Raw genomic sequence first — 17,583 nt, forward strand, 5'->3', positions numbered from 1 at the left:
TGTGAAAAATTTGATCTGTAGTTGATCTGTTACGTTTAAATCCACATTCATAATCACCTATAATTTCATTAGCATATGGGGTTAGTCTTGTTAAAAGAATGTTAGACAATATTTTGTATGTTGTTGAGAGTAGAGAAATTCCACGGTAATTATTGCAGTTCATTTTATCACCTTTTTTAAACACAGGAACAATTATGGATTCTTTCCACTGTTGAGGGATTTCTTCTTTATTCCATATTAAACAAATTAATTTATGAATTTGACATATTAATGAATTTCCACCATATTTAATTAACTCAGCTGGTATTAAATCAATGCCAGGTGCTTTGTTATTCTTAAGCCTTTTAATAGCATCTTTAACTTCAGTCAAGTTAGGTTCTGGAACTAAAGGTTCTGCTGTGTGTACTTCATTTACTTCTGATTTATCTCCTACATGGACATTTAAAAGGTCATTAAAGTAGTTCTTCCATCTATTTAGAATATCGCTTGGGTCAGCTAGAAAATCACCGTCTTTATCTTTTATCAAGTTTACTTTAGGTTGCCACCCCTTTCTAAATTCATTTACACCTTTATATAAATCTCTGATATTTTTATTTTTGCTGTTTGTTTCAATTTCATTAATTTTGCTTTTCAAGTAATCTCTTTTTTTACTTCTAAACGTGCGGTTAACTTCTCGCTTTATTGTATTATAATTGCTTAGATTTGTATCATCAGAGTTATTTAACCACCTAAGTCTAGCCTGATTTCTTATTTCTATTAGATTATGACATTCATTATCAAACCATGGCTTACTTTTTCTTGGTTTATGGTATCCTATAGTTTCTTTAGCTGCTGATTCTATTGCATTACGTATGTGCTCCCAATTCTTATTTACGTCCGTTTCATTTATATTTTCATCATCATTTAAATCCTGCAAAACCTCAAATCTATTTGACAGTTTAATTTGGTAATCTTTCTTAATTCTTTCATCAGCAAACTTTCCTGTATCAAATTTTATAACTTTTAGATTTTGTTGCTTATGATTTATCACTGAGAGTCTTTCTCTTAATTTAGCAATTACTAAATAATGGTCACTGGCACAGTCAGCACCTCTATGTGTACGAACGTCAATTATACTAGTATGCCTTCTCTTATCAATGAGAATATGATCTATCTGATTATGAGTTTTACCATCTGGAGAAGACCAGGTATATTTATGGATATCTTTATGTTTAAAAGTGGTACTTTTCACAATTAAATTCTTTGAGGTTGCAAAAGTAATCAATCTTATACCATTATCATTACTTAATTCATGAAGACTTTCTTTACCAATTGTGGGTTTAAATGTATCTTCTTTGCCAATCTGTGCATTACAGTCACCTAACAGAATTTTCATATCATACTGAGAAAATTTATCAAAGACCTGTTCTAACTCTGTATAAAAATCATCTTTAGTATTATCATCTTTATCTTCCGTTGGTGCATGTATGTTTATTAAAATAATTTTACACCACCTACCCTGTAAAACTGCATATGATATCCTATCATTAATAAATTCTACTGTTTTAAGAGCCGAGATAATTCTATTATTTATGAAAAAGCCTGTTCCAAAATTATGATTTTCAGTACCACCATAGAAAAAAGTATAATTTTTAGTTTTACAATTCTTTTCTCCTGGACACCTAACTTCCTGGACAGCTACTACATCTAATTTTAACTTCACTATCTCATTAACTGTACACTGAAATGCCCCAGGCCGGTAAAGGCTCAGAACATTCCAGGTGCCTAATTTAATATCCTTATTCCTAACGTAGATCTTATCCTTAGTCCAGGGACCTCCCAAAGTAGTCCCCACCCGGAGATCCGAACGGGGGACTATTTTACCTCCGGAATATTTTACCTTGGGAACATCCATGGCCTTATATTTCTGTTTCTTGACATGTCTTTTTACAGTGCAGAGTTGTCAGCTCTACGCCTAACCCCCGATATGAATGGAGGAACTACTACACAAGACAAACACAAACATATTAGACAGCACAATTACTACACAAGACGAACACAAACACATCACAACTACTACACAAGACACACACAAACACATCACAACTACTACACAAGACACACACAAACACACCACAACTACTACACAATATAAAAAACAAACAAACAAACAAAAAACAAACAAACAAACAAACAAACAAACAAACAAACAAACAAACAAAAACAAAAACAAACAAAAACAAAAAAACACACACACACACACACACACACACACACACACACACACACACACACACACACACACACACACACACACACACACACACACACACACACACACACACACACACACACACACACACACACACACACACACACACACACACACACACACACACACACACACACACACACACACACACACACACACACACACACACACACACACACACACACACACACACACACACACACACACACACACACACACACACACACACACACACACACACACACACACACACACACACACACACACACACACACACACACACACACACACACACACACACACACACACACACACACACACACACACACACACACACACACACACACACACACACACACACACACACACACACACACACACACACACACACACACACACACACACACACACACACACACACACACACACACACACACACTCTACTATTATTATTTATCGCTTTGATTTTTCACGAATTTTTACTGCTTTCGTTTGAAAAAATGCTGGACATACTGTAAACAAAACTTGGGAAGACACAACAGTGGTTTCGCACTGACAGGCTTTCCTTCATGGACTCAGTGTTGGATCAAAGCAGCCATCAGGGAAAGGGGGGAGGCTCATTGTCGTTTACATCGGAAGCGACGAAGGTTTTGTGGATGGCGGTTGTTGTTCTATCTACAGAGTAACTCAAATTGTTTTGTTTTTTTCCACACCTAACACATCTTGACATGTGCACCACTAGTAGCACGACAGATGTCCAAACTACATTCAAGCTCCGCACATGTGTTGCACAGCATTACCGGTGTCACATCTAGGAGGCAAATATGAATAGCGTAAAAATCTGATATTAACATTTCCAGTTCCTCAAGATGCATACACAATCCTCCATTAAAGTTCCATTGGAGACAAAATATAATGTTAATGTTTCTGTTACCTCTTTAGGCATACTTTCTTCTTCTGATAGTAAATTAAATTATGGATGCTGAATTTGTAACGGTATGAAATTATGGATAACAAATTAGTAACATTGACAGTGGATATGAAGATTTGGCACACACAGGAGATGCACTATTTAGAAATTTCAGCAAAAAATGCAGGCTTGACCAGGGGGAGACCTGGGTTCGAGTCCTGATCAAGCCTGCATTTTTCACTGAAATTGACAGTGGATGTTGATATTGGATGAAATTAAGGTTGACCGTGTAATAAATTATGGATGTTGAATTAGCATCCATAATTTCATCCACTGTCAGATCCTCATGGCCAGAGGCCTGCATGTGAACCTGGAAGAAACCCATCTGCAGGGAGTAGCACCTAAAATAATATGCAACACGCATGGCAAGCCAGGTGTTGGATATTGCGCAAGCAAGATTCCCTGAACAAGAAACCACAGACCTCGATGCCTGCCAGAACTAAGAAGTCACGTGAGACCCAATGTAGTTCCTTCAGTCTCATGCGAGTACCACTGTCAGTGTAGTAAACGGCCATTAAATTTCACTATGCAAGGAGGCATTTGAATTTATGTTAGTAGCAGGGTCCTTGAGGTTGAATAACTCTTAGATTTAATAACTTCTCAAAATAATATTTTTCCACAACGGCCACGGTGGCTCAGTCGGTAACACATCTGACTACCATGTGAAAGGTCCCAGGTTTGATCTCCGGCCGGTTCAAATCCAGGAACTTTTCTAACGTTGGAAGCGGCCGCGGAACCCACCCAGCATCGAATGACATGGGTACCTGGGGGAAACCCTGGGGGGTAAAGACGGTCAAGGGCGTGGTGCTGATCAAATCACCCCCACTCACGACTGGATCAAGAAAGTGTGGGGCGTTACCCCACACCCCCTACATGCCTTCATGGCGTGGTGCTAAGCACAGGGGAGCACTTACCTTTTTTTCTTTTTTTACCTTCACAAGAATGTTTCATCATTATGTCAAACCGACTACCACATATTCTCTAAATTTGTTTTCAAGGTCTTGAAATAGGTTTGTGTGCTTTACTTCATTCTATGTCACTTTTCTGGTCTTGAAATCTTAAATCTTTTCTTGATTTCATTTTTACGTCGTTTGTTTGTTGAAATGTGTAGGCCAGCACTGCCTGCTATTTGCACCTGTTTGAAGATACGAACTAACAATGATTTTCCATCGCTTTATCATCATTGTGGTTTTTAGAACTAGATAGCTTGCAACAATGTGAGCGAATGACAATTTGTTGAAATAGATGACAACATGGAAAAACCTTTCGGAATGTAAATACTGATTTTATGATGTATTTTATGGACCCCGTGCTTTAGTGTTCAAGCATCACGTGATATCAGAAATGTCATAGTTGAAAAAGTACTATATTCCATCTAAATTGAGGATAAAATTCCCTTCAGAATGAAATTTACGAAAACAAAAGAAGCTATTTTTCTTCCGAAGAGGGGATAATAACATGAACTAAGCAAGTCACGAAGGTATAACTTTCCAAAAAAGAGGAGGGGATATTTTGAGTAACTAATTCGAGTATTGAATTGGCAAAATTACACCAGAGAGAAAATTTGTCGATACATTTTTCACGCTTCTTCAAAAAATAGTTTAATGCTGAACCACCACCAGCCAGCCACACAATGTTCCAAAAATGTATTTATGATGGTACGTTTTGCAAAATGTGGTTCTTACCAGTGTGCGAATTAAGCTTTTTGTTTTGGGGGGATGCTCACTAATTGTTTGTGGGGGGGCGGGGTATTAAAGTTGTCAGTAAACTGGTAGCATGACTGAAGCCACAGCAGCTCAGTCGTTAGGGCATCTGACTACCATGCGAGACACCCAGGTTCGATCCCCGGCAAGGGAGAACCAGGTTTTCAACCTGTTCAAATGGCTCCAGCACCCACCCAGCATCAAATAAAATGGTACCTGGAGGAAACTCTGGGGGGGTAAAGGCAGCCAGGGGTGTGGTGCTGATCACCTCACCCCCAGCTTCCGCCAAGATCAAGAAAGTGTGGGGCCCTAACGCCACACCCCCTTTATGCCTTCAAGCATGATGCAAAGCTCAGGGGAGCACATTACTTTACCAGTCAGTAAACTATACTGCTGCCTTCAGTTCTAATTACCAAGAACATTAAGGGGCCTCCCCGATGGAGCAGTGGTAGCGTTGTTTCCTTGTAATCAAGGTGTCCTGGGTTCGATACCCAGTGGAAGCACAAGTGGTTCGGATCCCACTTTAAACTGTAGGTCCAGTCCCGATTAGCCTTATTGTGCATAAAGTGGATTGTGCATAAAGTGGACTTAAAACAACAAATCAACAACCAAGAACATTAAATATTATGATAACATTTACACGTAATTTATAAACAGTTTTTTTTTCTTATTACATTCTAAGAAAACTCAAACTCATACACAAAAAGAGCTATTGAACTAGTAATACCGAGAAAACCATGAGGAGCATTGTAATTTCTGATTGGATGGTACTCGCTGAAGGGGAGTGGTGGAGGGGTGTGTGTGCGGTCATTCACCTTCGCAGGGATTGCCATTTCAATCTAACCTTGGTATTCAGTAGCAATGGAACAGTGGTCGGTCGGACTTGTTTCCTGGTTGCATGATTTCCAGGTTCGGTTTTTTTTTTTTTTTTTTTTTTTTTTTTTTTGAGACAAATCCCGCACTTTGGATGACTTGAAGGTGGCCACTCTTAGAGAGGTGGAATTGATCACTGAAGAGACACTGGAACGAGTGTGGAGAAGCTTCGAGGCCAGGATTGAAAACTGCATCAGGGAAGACAAACGTCACCTTTCTGACGTGATTTTTGGTATGTAAGGTAAATGGCATATCCCCACAACAATGTTACATTAGTTCAATAAAATTGTTTTTGAAAAATTAACTATGTTTAACCTTTTTCAAAATGACAATGCTCCTCGTGGTCACCCTGCATGTGATCTACGTACCTCCAATGAATAAAACTGATGAAATCAACTTTTGCCATGGTGGTAGGTTTGCAAGTAGTTTATTTGACAATGGACAGACCAATGGTATGACCCAGGGAGCTTTTTGTAAAACCTCTGCACCCGAAGACGACAAACAAATAAACAAGGAGCTATTTAAAACTAGTACTGCACACGTGAAGTAGGATGCAATTGTTTCAAAGGTTAATTAACTGTTTTTGGGCGTGATTTTGTACTGGTGTTGGTTCCATAGTTCAGAAATTGAATAATGTACTTTCAATTTAATATTCTTTGGTGGGATTCAAAAAAAAATTCTTCTGCCGGGGATAAAATTCCTGGCATCCTCTCCGTTAATTTGCACACAAGTTCTTACTCCTTTACAGGTGTCAGTAATACAAATGTTTTCTACCATGTAATAAATATCTGCAATTAAAAATTGATAAAACATGATGAACATTTCAAGTGCTCCTTGAACATTTTAGAATCTAAAAGTTGGCAACAGTGACAGCATGACTCACTTATCTGGAGACTGTGGAAAACCAGAATGAGCGTTCGCTGCAGATAAGAAAGCTGGGTCTTGAAGGTTTGCAAGGCCTGCCAGTTACCCGTGGACATTCAATGCTTGAAGCTTCAAAGCCCAGGCAGGCAGTTCTTACTTGCTCGCCAGGAGGGAGGAGGAGGAAACCCAGCTCAGCAAACAGACGGACGTAGTAAGCAAAACTGGCCATGTGCAGCACTCTGCTCACGACAAGAACAAAAAGATTAAATTAGGGGCAGAAACATTCTGTCCTTGCTAGGCTTCTTTGAGTGGTAATTTGGTTTTCAGGATGCTCAGTGCCACTCTGATTTCATTAATACTCCCTCTTCGGCAAAATCTTCATGTGTAAAAACATATTCGCTGTTGAACATATGTATGCCCTATATACCAAGGAAGACCTACCCCAAGCTGAAAACCCTGTGGCCACTTTTAATTTTACAGCCAATCAGCCTTTGTACATTTATTTCCTCGCTCAATAACTATTTAATCCTTAAATGCCGGGTTGTGACATATTGTCACAGCAGGTATTTGCACCATGCTGGCTTGTGACATATTGTCACAAGGAGTTTTTCTCGTAGTATGCGACTTTTTGGACATACTGTGTCTCGGATAATGTTCAGATATCATGTTTTGAGTTCTGCATGAGTCTTGAGGTAGGGGTCCAACGATTTTAAAATTTTGTAACAAAAAAAAAGTATAGCCTTACAGTCCCATTTGTATTGAACAAAACGAGGTATAATTTGTAACTCTAGCATTCTTAGTTCCAGAGATACAAAATTTTATTTAAAAACATGCAGAAATTTAAAATTCGCATTGAAAATACCTCTGTTGTTGCAGAGTTTACCGGCGAAACACGCTCCATCGTCTAAGGGTTATATTACAGATTATTATTTATTTACTTATTTCACCTATAACAGAGCTTTCGCTCCAATTATAATAGGCTTACATATATATATAATTATATTATGTCTGAATAAAATTTGTTTTGTGTTCAGATAAATAATAACTATATTGCATAGATATCTACATAGTCTGAATATATGCCATCCAGATTATCAGTTGTCTTCAAAATAGATACTGCTTATGCAGTATTCTGTAGCATACCTGAATAGCTGAAGAAACCTTACAAGTTAAATCGTATAATACAGGGTGTCTGGGCTAGAGGTATACAAAAATATATGCTTACAAAGAAAGAACTATACATTTTATGTTGTTGGGTAAATGCTCAATCGAAAGAAAATCTCCCCGAGAAGCATATATTTTTGTATACCTCTAGCCTGGACACCCTGTATTACACTAACTTCACATACCTAATTCCATTTGACTAAGACTTGCCAAATCAGCTTCAACAATTGACCTCTCTGCACAAATTTGCACAATTGGTTGTAACTCAATCAATCGTTTCTTAATATCGGAGTGATCCTTCGAGGAATGGCTTAGTTGATTGTATTCATCCTGAAGATGTTTGATATGCTTATGAAAATTTTGCATTTTCAACATTAACAAATCATCTGCTCTTGAGCAGTAGCATTTTATGTTATGTGTATCTTCATTAAATAATAATGGTGGAAGTTTGAACACAAATCTCTCAATTTGCATGAGCCTTCGAAGTCTGACCAAATGAGTTGTACACAGCATTTTGTTCATTTTGTAAGCAAGGCACTTTGCTTTGGAGGACAGCACCATAGTATATAGCCTGAAAAGATAAATATATTTAAATAAATGTAACTCAACTTCTGAACTATTATGAACATTAATGAAAGTGTACATCAAACCTTGCAATGTTATTCATATCTGTTATAATATGTTCTTCTGCATCTACCAAATTCAAAATGATCTATATGTTAAAATATATGGCAAATTAAATAAAAATATATTTTCCAAAATATTGTTGAAATTTTATGAAATTAATAATCTATGCTAAGAAATCAGGGAAGGAAAATTATGGAAAGGGTAAATGGAGTGCCTTATACTTGCAGTGTGTCTTTTACAAATGTACGTTAAAGGTTAGCAGCACTTAAATGCACATGAATGTCTTAAGTTTTGCCTGAACTAACTAAACCTGACTTATAGAACCCAAAATAACCAACTCATCTCACAAATAGCTAAATACAGTGGAACCTCAATATTTTGTTTTTCAGGGGATCAAGCTGAAAAAACTTAAAATGCAGAAAATGGGGAGGAGAAGGGTTTAGAGAAAATGTTTAATATATTGGGAGAGCAAGAAGAGTGGATTAAATTCACTAAGAAGGAAATGAAGGAAGACAAGATAAGCTTTTTGGATCTTTTGATTTATAGAAAAAGCAAAAGTATAAGGACCGGGGTTTTTCATAAAGCTATATCCAGGGCATTGTACATTAACAGTGAATCCGCACATACAAAAAAACTAAAAGTAACGTTTTTCTAAATTTCTTTATTTGAGCAATAAGGTTGTGTAACCATAGAGGAGATTTGAAAAAAAAGAGGTGGATTGGATAATGAGAGTGGGGAAAAGGAACGGATACAAAGAAGCCAATTTGAGGATGAACTTAAATAGAGCACGGAAAATTTGCGAAAAAGAGTTTGATTGTACGGGGAAGGATAGAGGCTTGAAAGGGGATGAGGAGAAAGAGAAGGGAAGTTCAGATATATATATATATATATATAGGAATCCCATATTTTAAAGGGGTATCGGAGAGGGTGGAAAAACTAGTAAGGGGATATGGAATTAACTGTGGAATGAAAGCTCCGAGAACTTTGGAAAAACACTTCACTGAGTACAAGAAAGATGGAAAAGGGAAAGAAAAAGAGTGGGGGAAGAAAGGGATTTACAGTATTAAATGTGAGTGTAACAAGGAATATATTGGCCAAATTGGTACGAAGGAATATGGATATAAGATGGAGAGAGCACGACAAAGATATAAGGGAGGAAGTCCCTAGAACAGGGCTGTCTGAGAATGTTATTGAGGAGGGACATGAAATTAAAAAACAAGAGGTAGTTCGGGAGGAAAATAAACCAACTAGGAGGAACGTATATGAGGCTTCCTACATTTGCAAGGGTAGGGATAATAAATTGAACAGAGATGATGGAAATGTGGATGAGATTTGGATAGGAATGTTTAAAAAATGGGAAAAGTGCAAATACAAGAAAATAGGCTTCCATGTTACTCCAGACGTAATTCGCAAGGCTCAAGAAATAAGAGACTTTAAATTCGACGTGACATAAGTGGGAAGGGGAAATGTTTGGGAAGTGTGTGAGGAGAAAACAGCACGTGGACAACTTCCTGCATTCAGCCAGGAGTCATCCTGAAGTCAATACGAGGAATTTGAAATTTTAATTTGAAATGGTTCTTTTAGACTGACAATGTTTTTATTGTTGTGGTTTTAAACAGCCATGGGGGTATGGGAGTTTTTTAAATGTCTTAGCAAATTTTCCAAATTCTTCCTTCACCAAAGTCATACCTGTATCCTTTTCCCTGGCTTTTGAAGAGATTTGATGTGGCTATGGAGTATTTCAGGTAGCTTTAAAAAAGACCCTGAAGAAGGGAACAGTATTTTCCCAAAACGTAGTTTGGAAAAAATAGATCCTCACCTAAACGTAAGTACACGAAGTTTTGTATTTTAAAATATTATTGAGAATACGAATTAAAAAGATTGAATGTATAATACGAGAAAGTGTAAAATCGGGGTTCCACTGTACATCTTAACCTAACCAATCTGGAATATATCCTAGCATAACCAAATCTGCCTAGACTCACCAATCCTGACCTCATCAGATCTAACTCAAGGTTTGAAACTGTGAAATTAGACCTTTACATTTATGCGCAATTTTGTTCCTAATGTCAAATCTAGTTGCCAAAGTGAAAACTTAATTACCAAATAATATGTCAATTGAAGGGCTCGGGTGTAAAACATGGTAAGTGACATATTGTAGATTTCTGAGTTCATTAAGAAAAAAGGTTATTAGAAGCTATACTGTAGATAAATTGTTTTCGTGTTGTTTTTACCAATTTCAGAAGGCTTCACTGAGACCAATGCAAATTGTATGACATGACAATTTCACTTCGAAAATTGAAGGATGGCACACTTTACTTTGTAACTTAAAAATTATCAAAATGTCACTTACCATAGAAATTTTCAGCGAAAAATGCAGGCTAGAGCAGGACTCGAACCTGGGTCTCTGGCACACCCTGCCATTGCTCTACCACTGAGCTACCGAGCCTAATCTGCAATGTCACTTACTATGTTTTACACCCAAGCCCTTCAATTAATAAGAATTAATACTAGTGTATGAAAGACATAAAAAAATTGTTTTTAACTTTTGTAATGATTAATAAACTAGAAACAATAAAATTTACAGTTAACTAGAAATATTAGTTGTCTTAAAAATGTAGAATATTTCTATCTGAATTTGGCATATTGCTTAGTCTGCAAAGACTGTCTAACCACAACCACTGCTGGAACATGCAAACTAAATACTACATCACTCCAGCATATTATTACTGCTCTCCTGATTCCATGTGGTCATGACTTCTGAAAGAATTAAAAGTTTATTGGAAAGCAAGTTGTGACATTAGCAGCCTGCTTTGGCTGAATTCTGTTGGTTGATTTTGTTAGTTCTTACCTTCTAATGGAGAATTCAGATGCAAATTTAGAAGTGTCCATGGAGTTGTCAGATTGTTTTGATGTTTTTGAAATTACTAGTTCAATACATATTGTCAAGGCATGTATGCATATTTTTCAGTTATTTTTTTTTTTTTATATATGACTATTTTGTTAGGTTTCATGTTATCATGAATATAACATGGTTGGAAAAGTTATGTTTCGTGCGCTAGCATTTGAATGTGTTTTCTGGTCTTGTGTGTGTGTGTACTGTATTTCAGGGTGAAAACCTGTAAAACTATTCTGGGATAGGAGGGATTTCATTGACACAGCCTACATTGAGGGACCAACACAGTGACTCAAAAAAGTATTCAACTCAGCACAAGCCTCACATGGAAACATGTAAGCAGAAAAGGAACCAAGATAGAAGTAAATGTGCACAGAGGTTTAGTGCATACTATTGAGGTACAAACTACACAGGGAAGAAACACATTTAGTAGTTGACAGAAGGAGTCGAGAAAAACAAAAGACAAGTTGAGGAATAGAAGCTCAAAAAAAATTGGACTTTAATACTTGCAGCATACAATATTAGGTGTGTGTGACATCCTTAATACCTGATGGGGCCCCTTTCTTAGATATGTTGCCCCATTCGTCCAACAAAACATGCTTGAGGTTAATGTGGTGTTTTTAGATTCTTTATTCGAAAATATGCCATACATTCTACATCTATAGCATGGTTCGTGGGGCTATCGTGAATGGTTTTTGGGGCTATCCGTCAATGGTTTGTGATGACATAATGAACACAAAAGTAGGTATTTTTCGGTTAAGAAGGTTGAAACACTGCATACCACGGTATACCCATACCACTCCAAATCGACAAAACACAAGCACGACGAGCGATGATCCATGACGAGTGCATGCCATATTGTCTGTTACCCATGCAGAACCACGAAGACAAATAATTACAAGTAATATGAAAAGTTGACACTATTTTATGGAAAAGGGCACAATTTCACGTTAAAGAATCTTCTGCAATGCAGAATAGGTAAGCAATGCTAAAATTGAAGAAATAAACGACTGAGAGGTGTTCGGGCCTTATCGGATAATTACCAAAATTAAAGTGTTCAACTTTTGTAACTTTATTTCCGAACTTTGAAACAATGGAAGACCAATGGTAAGACTTACATTTATGGTACTACTTTACTATACCGGAGACACCTATCAATGATTTATTTCGCAATTTTTTACATTGGTAACGTACCATTCTGCATTGCGGAACATTTCATTAGGTGAAATAATGAATTTCTAACGAAAATAATGTCTATTTCTTATATTAACGAGTACTTACTGTTGTTCCTTATTTCCCACAAACCATCCATGGGTAGTCCCAAAAACCATTGACGTTAGCCCAAAAATTCACGATAGCCCAACGAACCATCACGGGGACGAGGTATGCCTACTAGGTTAGGTTAGGTTCCATTAGCACTCCTTTCGTTCAGTTTAGCATATACGGACAATAGGAGAGCGTATTGTGCTCTCGTGCAGAGAGCAAATGGCGGTAGCAGCAATAGCGCGTCGGAAATAGATTTTCGTAGAAAAACAGATGCATTCCCATTAAAATGGATCAAAACTACATTCCCGAACACCAACAACGCTACAGAAAATGATTTGCGTAAGTACTTTCTCCTGTAAATTTGAAGAAATCCGTCTCTGGTATAGTAAAGTGTTACCACATTTATTTCATGAAGAATTCAACACATTGAGACTGGATAAACAAATAAGAAACCGGTCTATTGTCTGAAAGAAATAGTGGGTCCAAGACGTTGAGTTTCATTTTAATAAATATTCCATTCAAGCCGTCACTTTATGTTTTAGATTGAGGACAGAACATACAATTTAAATATTATTAACAGGCTGTTTAATTGGATTCTATGTACCACAAGTAGTAAAAATAATACCTGATGTTTTATTATTTATTTAGGGAAACGTTCCCCAATTCAAGAATAGCACTTTGCGCCATATTTTCTGTATGCAGTGTTGACAGTCACTCAATTTTCCCGATCTTGCGTCTTTGCTGTTGCTGTAGAAAACGGACGCCTCCAGAAACGCTCAACGTTGACGCAAAGCGAGGTCTCTATGTTATAGTTGTGTTTTATTATGGCATTTTCTGGACCTAGAGTTGATATCAAGGGGAGAAAAGCTTATAACAATTGACAATCATCTTGCGATAATGCTTTTCACCTTTTCACATCGAACCTCAAACGTAATTAGAGGAATACGAAAGTTAAAAGGTATATCCATATATAACTACGAAAAAGGCTAGGCTCTAGTTTACGTCCTTCTTGCCCGTTTACGTCTTTCTTGCGCACTCCTTCTTGCGCGTTTACAAAACCATGCTAGCAGACAGCCGGCGCTCCGGCATCCGTAGGGTAAGTAAGGTGTTTTTTTTTACACATTCTGTCACTAACCATTCACGGGAACGAGGTATGCCTACGAGGTTAGGTTAGGTTAAATTAGCACTCATTTCACTACTAAATATGTGCTTCATCATCGAAAAATGTCCTCAGTACGTTCAATCATGCATATCCGGACAACATCGGTTTTTCTCGATTTTCTCCTCCAGGAAATTTTTCCTCGCCTTGGGATTTACTTTGTTGAATTCCTTATAAAATAACCTTTCCAACGATATATGACACGTATTCCTTAGGAAAAGGACGTAAACTAGAGTCTTACCACGAAAAATGATGTATATATATCATATAGGGGTGTGCGGGATCCCAAAAAGTCGGGACCGGGGTCGAGAGAAAAATTTCCCGTCCCGATCCCGACTTCGGGAAATGATTTCCAGACTTTTCGGGAAATGCGAATGATCATTTCAAAAAGTCGTTAATTCTCGACATTTCTGCATTGTAAATGTCTGGAACTTATTGTAAATTGTTAGTTTTTGTACCCGAAATGCAAAAACAATCACTTAAAGTGAAAATGACGTGTAGAATTCGAGATTTCCAGAGCCTAGGAAAATTTAGAACATTTCCCGTCCCGACCCAAAAAATTCTGTCCTGCACACCTCTAATATCATATAATATAACATATTGACAATGGACATTTCCACTCTAAACTAAAATATGATTTTAACTGTATCACTGCATGCCATTCATTTTATTTATTACGTGTGTTGCATTCAATTCACGCTTTATTGTTGAATGATCTTCTCCGATAAATATTACAGTAAATTTTAAAATTATTTTTAATCGTACCTTCATATTTTTAGAATTTTAGAAAGCATGCTTATTATTAAAATGTTGTTTTTTCGCTCAACAGCATGCATAGAGAGGTACAAAGCATGCAGTCAAATGTACAATGTACAATATTTACATATTAATAATAATAACAAACAGGTATTATTAATGTCTCGACTTTTGAGTTCTTCACGTTTCTTCTACAAGAAAGTATCTGCGCTTGCACCTCATAACATCATTTCCCCCACATGGAATTGGCCTTTATTAGAAGAAAACCAAATTTGTAGTGCTATCTTTCGTTAATTTATTTCGTAAGCATACAGGATGGATGCGCTGCCATTGTTCATGTCGTTTCACAATGCAATAACGTGCTTTCGAGCGCGGCGTGCTTGTAGTTCTACATTTAAACGCCAGGCTGTGTGCCAGTCGACGCGGTTTGAAACTATACTAATAGCGCGCAGATCGATTTCCTATAATTTCCGTGCTTCAGAATTGCCAACACACTGTTTCGGAGAACGAACCATGGTTTAGTTAACTGGTAGTTACTTTCACATTGAAAAACCCGGTGCTGGTTAAGACTAACTGTTATCTCGAACTGGCAGTTAGTTAACAGAAAGATTAACAGGACATTGAAAAACTGGCCCTTAATTCGACAAGTAGTTTGCGAGAAATTGAAATTGATGATATACGTCACGAAAACGAAACGGCCTCTGATTGGACATTGCAGTTATGACGTTCTCGTTCGGCAGTGAAAGCGGTCGTCTGTTTCACGCTGATTCTGATACAAGGTGCTGCTCCTCGTGCTTGTAACGCTGAACACTGAAGATTCTCTGTGATTTTCATATTAAAGTTTCTATTATGACAGGCGAAAGATATACGAAAACCAATTCCGGTCATTTAAAATGTGTACATGCATTCACGGTAGCTTCATGTTTTGCAGAAATTATATTGGAGTAGAAATGACAGGAGCAAAAGCAGCGAGTTAAGTTTTGCAATAGAAATTTCACGTTTACTTATCGACAGCACCATTCAATATTTTTCTGCTGCAAGACTTTTCTCAGTAGCAATCATTCCTAATCTTCTGATATTATTAGTGGTAGTGGTGGCATTACTGCAGTGCAATAAGTTTACCTGGAGAAAATGTTACAGTATATTCTTGCACGACGGAACACACCAGCGAAAATGTATGTAATGCATATGAGCGCCGGGAGTGGCGGGGAGTTCGAACTGATCTGTTGACCAGCTCCTAAAAGTTAGCATCATATATTTCAAGTTACAAAAAACAGAAGGTATGTTATTTTTATTTTTAATATTAATAACAAGTTAATTACATTTAGGCATTGTTCTAACCATAGGCTGGCGTTGGCAGAATTTTTTACAGGAACTCTGGACAATAATAAAACTTGATAGTAGAAGTAATAACATTGATAAAAATAAAATCGTTTTTATACAATGATAAATATTAAACTATAATAAAAAACAATTTTATTCCAATTTTCATTATTATTATTACTTAAACAGGGACAACTCACTACTCGATTCAACAGATGAGTGAATATCTGTAGAGCGTCTCAACGTTAAAAGTTAGTATGGGTTAAATGGAGCGCGGCGTTTCCAGGTCAACAAACGGAGTCGCTGTTAATCGCTAATGATTGCGACAAATTTACTTCCTTAACCCTTAGTTCGCCGCCGTAACACATATGTTACAAAAAAAGTATGTCCCTTGTAGCCGCTGTAACACATATGTTACAAACAGCTTTAGGTACAATTATCGAGGGTTTGCCACACTTATATTTGTATATTGAGGTTGAAACACTGACAGTTCGTTCGGGAACATGTTTTGCAATTGTGTTTCGAAAATTCCAAATCCCCCACCCCCTCCTTTCTCGGAATATGTCACGTGTTTGGGCTCACCCAAACACGTGTTCGCTCTTCAGTTGACAGACACAATAAATGCTTGGTATTTACGATGCTGTTTTCCTCCAAGCTTCCAACGCTGTGATTTAGTACTGATAAGGCACACATTCTTCTTTGTGTTTAGACCTGGTGATCGAGCTGAAGTAGTGGCAGGGGTAGGGGGTAGGGCAAGGAGAGAGGGGATTGGATGAGGTTTGGCAGTGTCAGCTTTCTGTCGCCTCTATGTTAGAAATGCAATGAAGCTTGACGATAGCCAGAGGCCAAAAGCATGAGTCTAAAGCATGCGTCTATCCAGAAGTATAGACAAAAGAAAGGATTGCAAAGGCTCCCTCCCTCCTCTGTTAGGACTAACAATGGCCTCACCATAAACACTTCGTATCATATAACAGCTCATCGATTTCCCTAACGCACAAACGTTTCCTTCCGGACATATTTCCACAAAGAGCCGAGTCAAATGGGAGAAATAGATTCACAGTAGCTACACAAGATGCAAGTGCGAATGAAAAAAGCAAAAGTTCGGGTTTTCTCCCCAAAGTAGCTGGAGAAGAGGGGGCAAACTCCACATTTTTATTTTTTTTCATTGAAATTGGGGGATGCAGCCCCCGCCCGTAACCCCCCCGTGGTTGGGGCATCCAAATTTTACATGGTTGCATGCACCGATGTATTGCCTGCAAAACAAAAGTTATCCGAAGTAAATTGGTCCCATAGTGCCAGAGTTATTACGATTTTTCTCCATTATGTATACGAATTCAAATTTCCCGCTCAAAGCCTCGCTCGGCGACACTGGGCTTACTTTCGTCAGACCGTGCGGCGTACTAAGGGTTAATATCGTATAGGTAATCATCAAAATCTATGTATTTGATGCATTTTGGGAAAAAAACGATAGTTACCTCAAGATTTGCATGTAAATGTCAATATTTCGACGTTACTATTTACCATTTTACATTTGCATTATATGTGTAATACACGCAACTATTGTTACTTCTTTCGTTGAATGTTGTATCCTTTACATAAACAGAATTAAATAAATGCAAAAACAAACATTAAGATACATTTTTACGAAAAATAAAGCACACTGCACTTCCTACGAACCGGGGCACCTGCCTGCAACTGAATTGTAACCTTGGTGGCGTGCAATGAATTTGA

The 17,583-nt window shown here is 37.5% G+C and overlaps 1 protein-coding gene across 3 annotated transcripts in view; it reads right to left on the reverse strand.

The window, feature by feature from the left end:
* The window catches only part of mRF1 (mitochondrial translation release factor 1), a 109,000-nt gene extending 95,649 nt beyond the window's left edge, over nucleotides 1-13,351 (reverse strand). For 2 of the 3 annotated variants that reach the window (XR_014442748.1, XM_083132333.1), the window contains exons 1-2: nucleotides 12,630-12,689; nucleotides 8,011-8,396 (exon numbers count right to left, since the gene is read on the reverse strand). Coding sequence is in view for 2 of the 3 variants with exons in the window: in XM_083132333.1 (XP_082988459.1) it covers nucleotides 8,011-8,396; nucleotides 12,630-12,679 (436 nt within the window). In the remaining variant the exon portion in view is untranslated. Of the gene's footprint in view, nucleotides 1-8,010; nucleotides 8,397-12,629; nucleotides 12,690-13,239 lie in introns of those variants that run through there. The other variant, XM_083132342.1, reaches the window with a different exon arrangement.
* Between the last annotated feature and the right edge of the window lie 4,232 nt (nucleotides 13,352-17,583).

The sequence above is a fragment of the Lepisma saccharinum genome, chromosome 1 (genome assembly GCF_977018435.1).
Source record: "Lepisma saccharinum chromosome 1, izLepSacc3.1, whole genome shotgun sequence".
Taxonomy (NCBI): Eukaryota; Metazoa; Arthropoda; class Insecta; order Zygentoma; family Lepismatidae; genus Lepisma; species Lepisma saccharinum.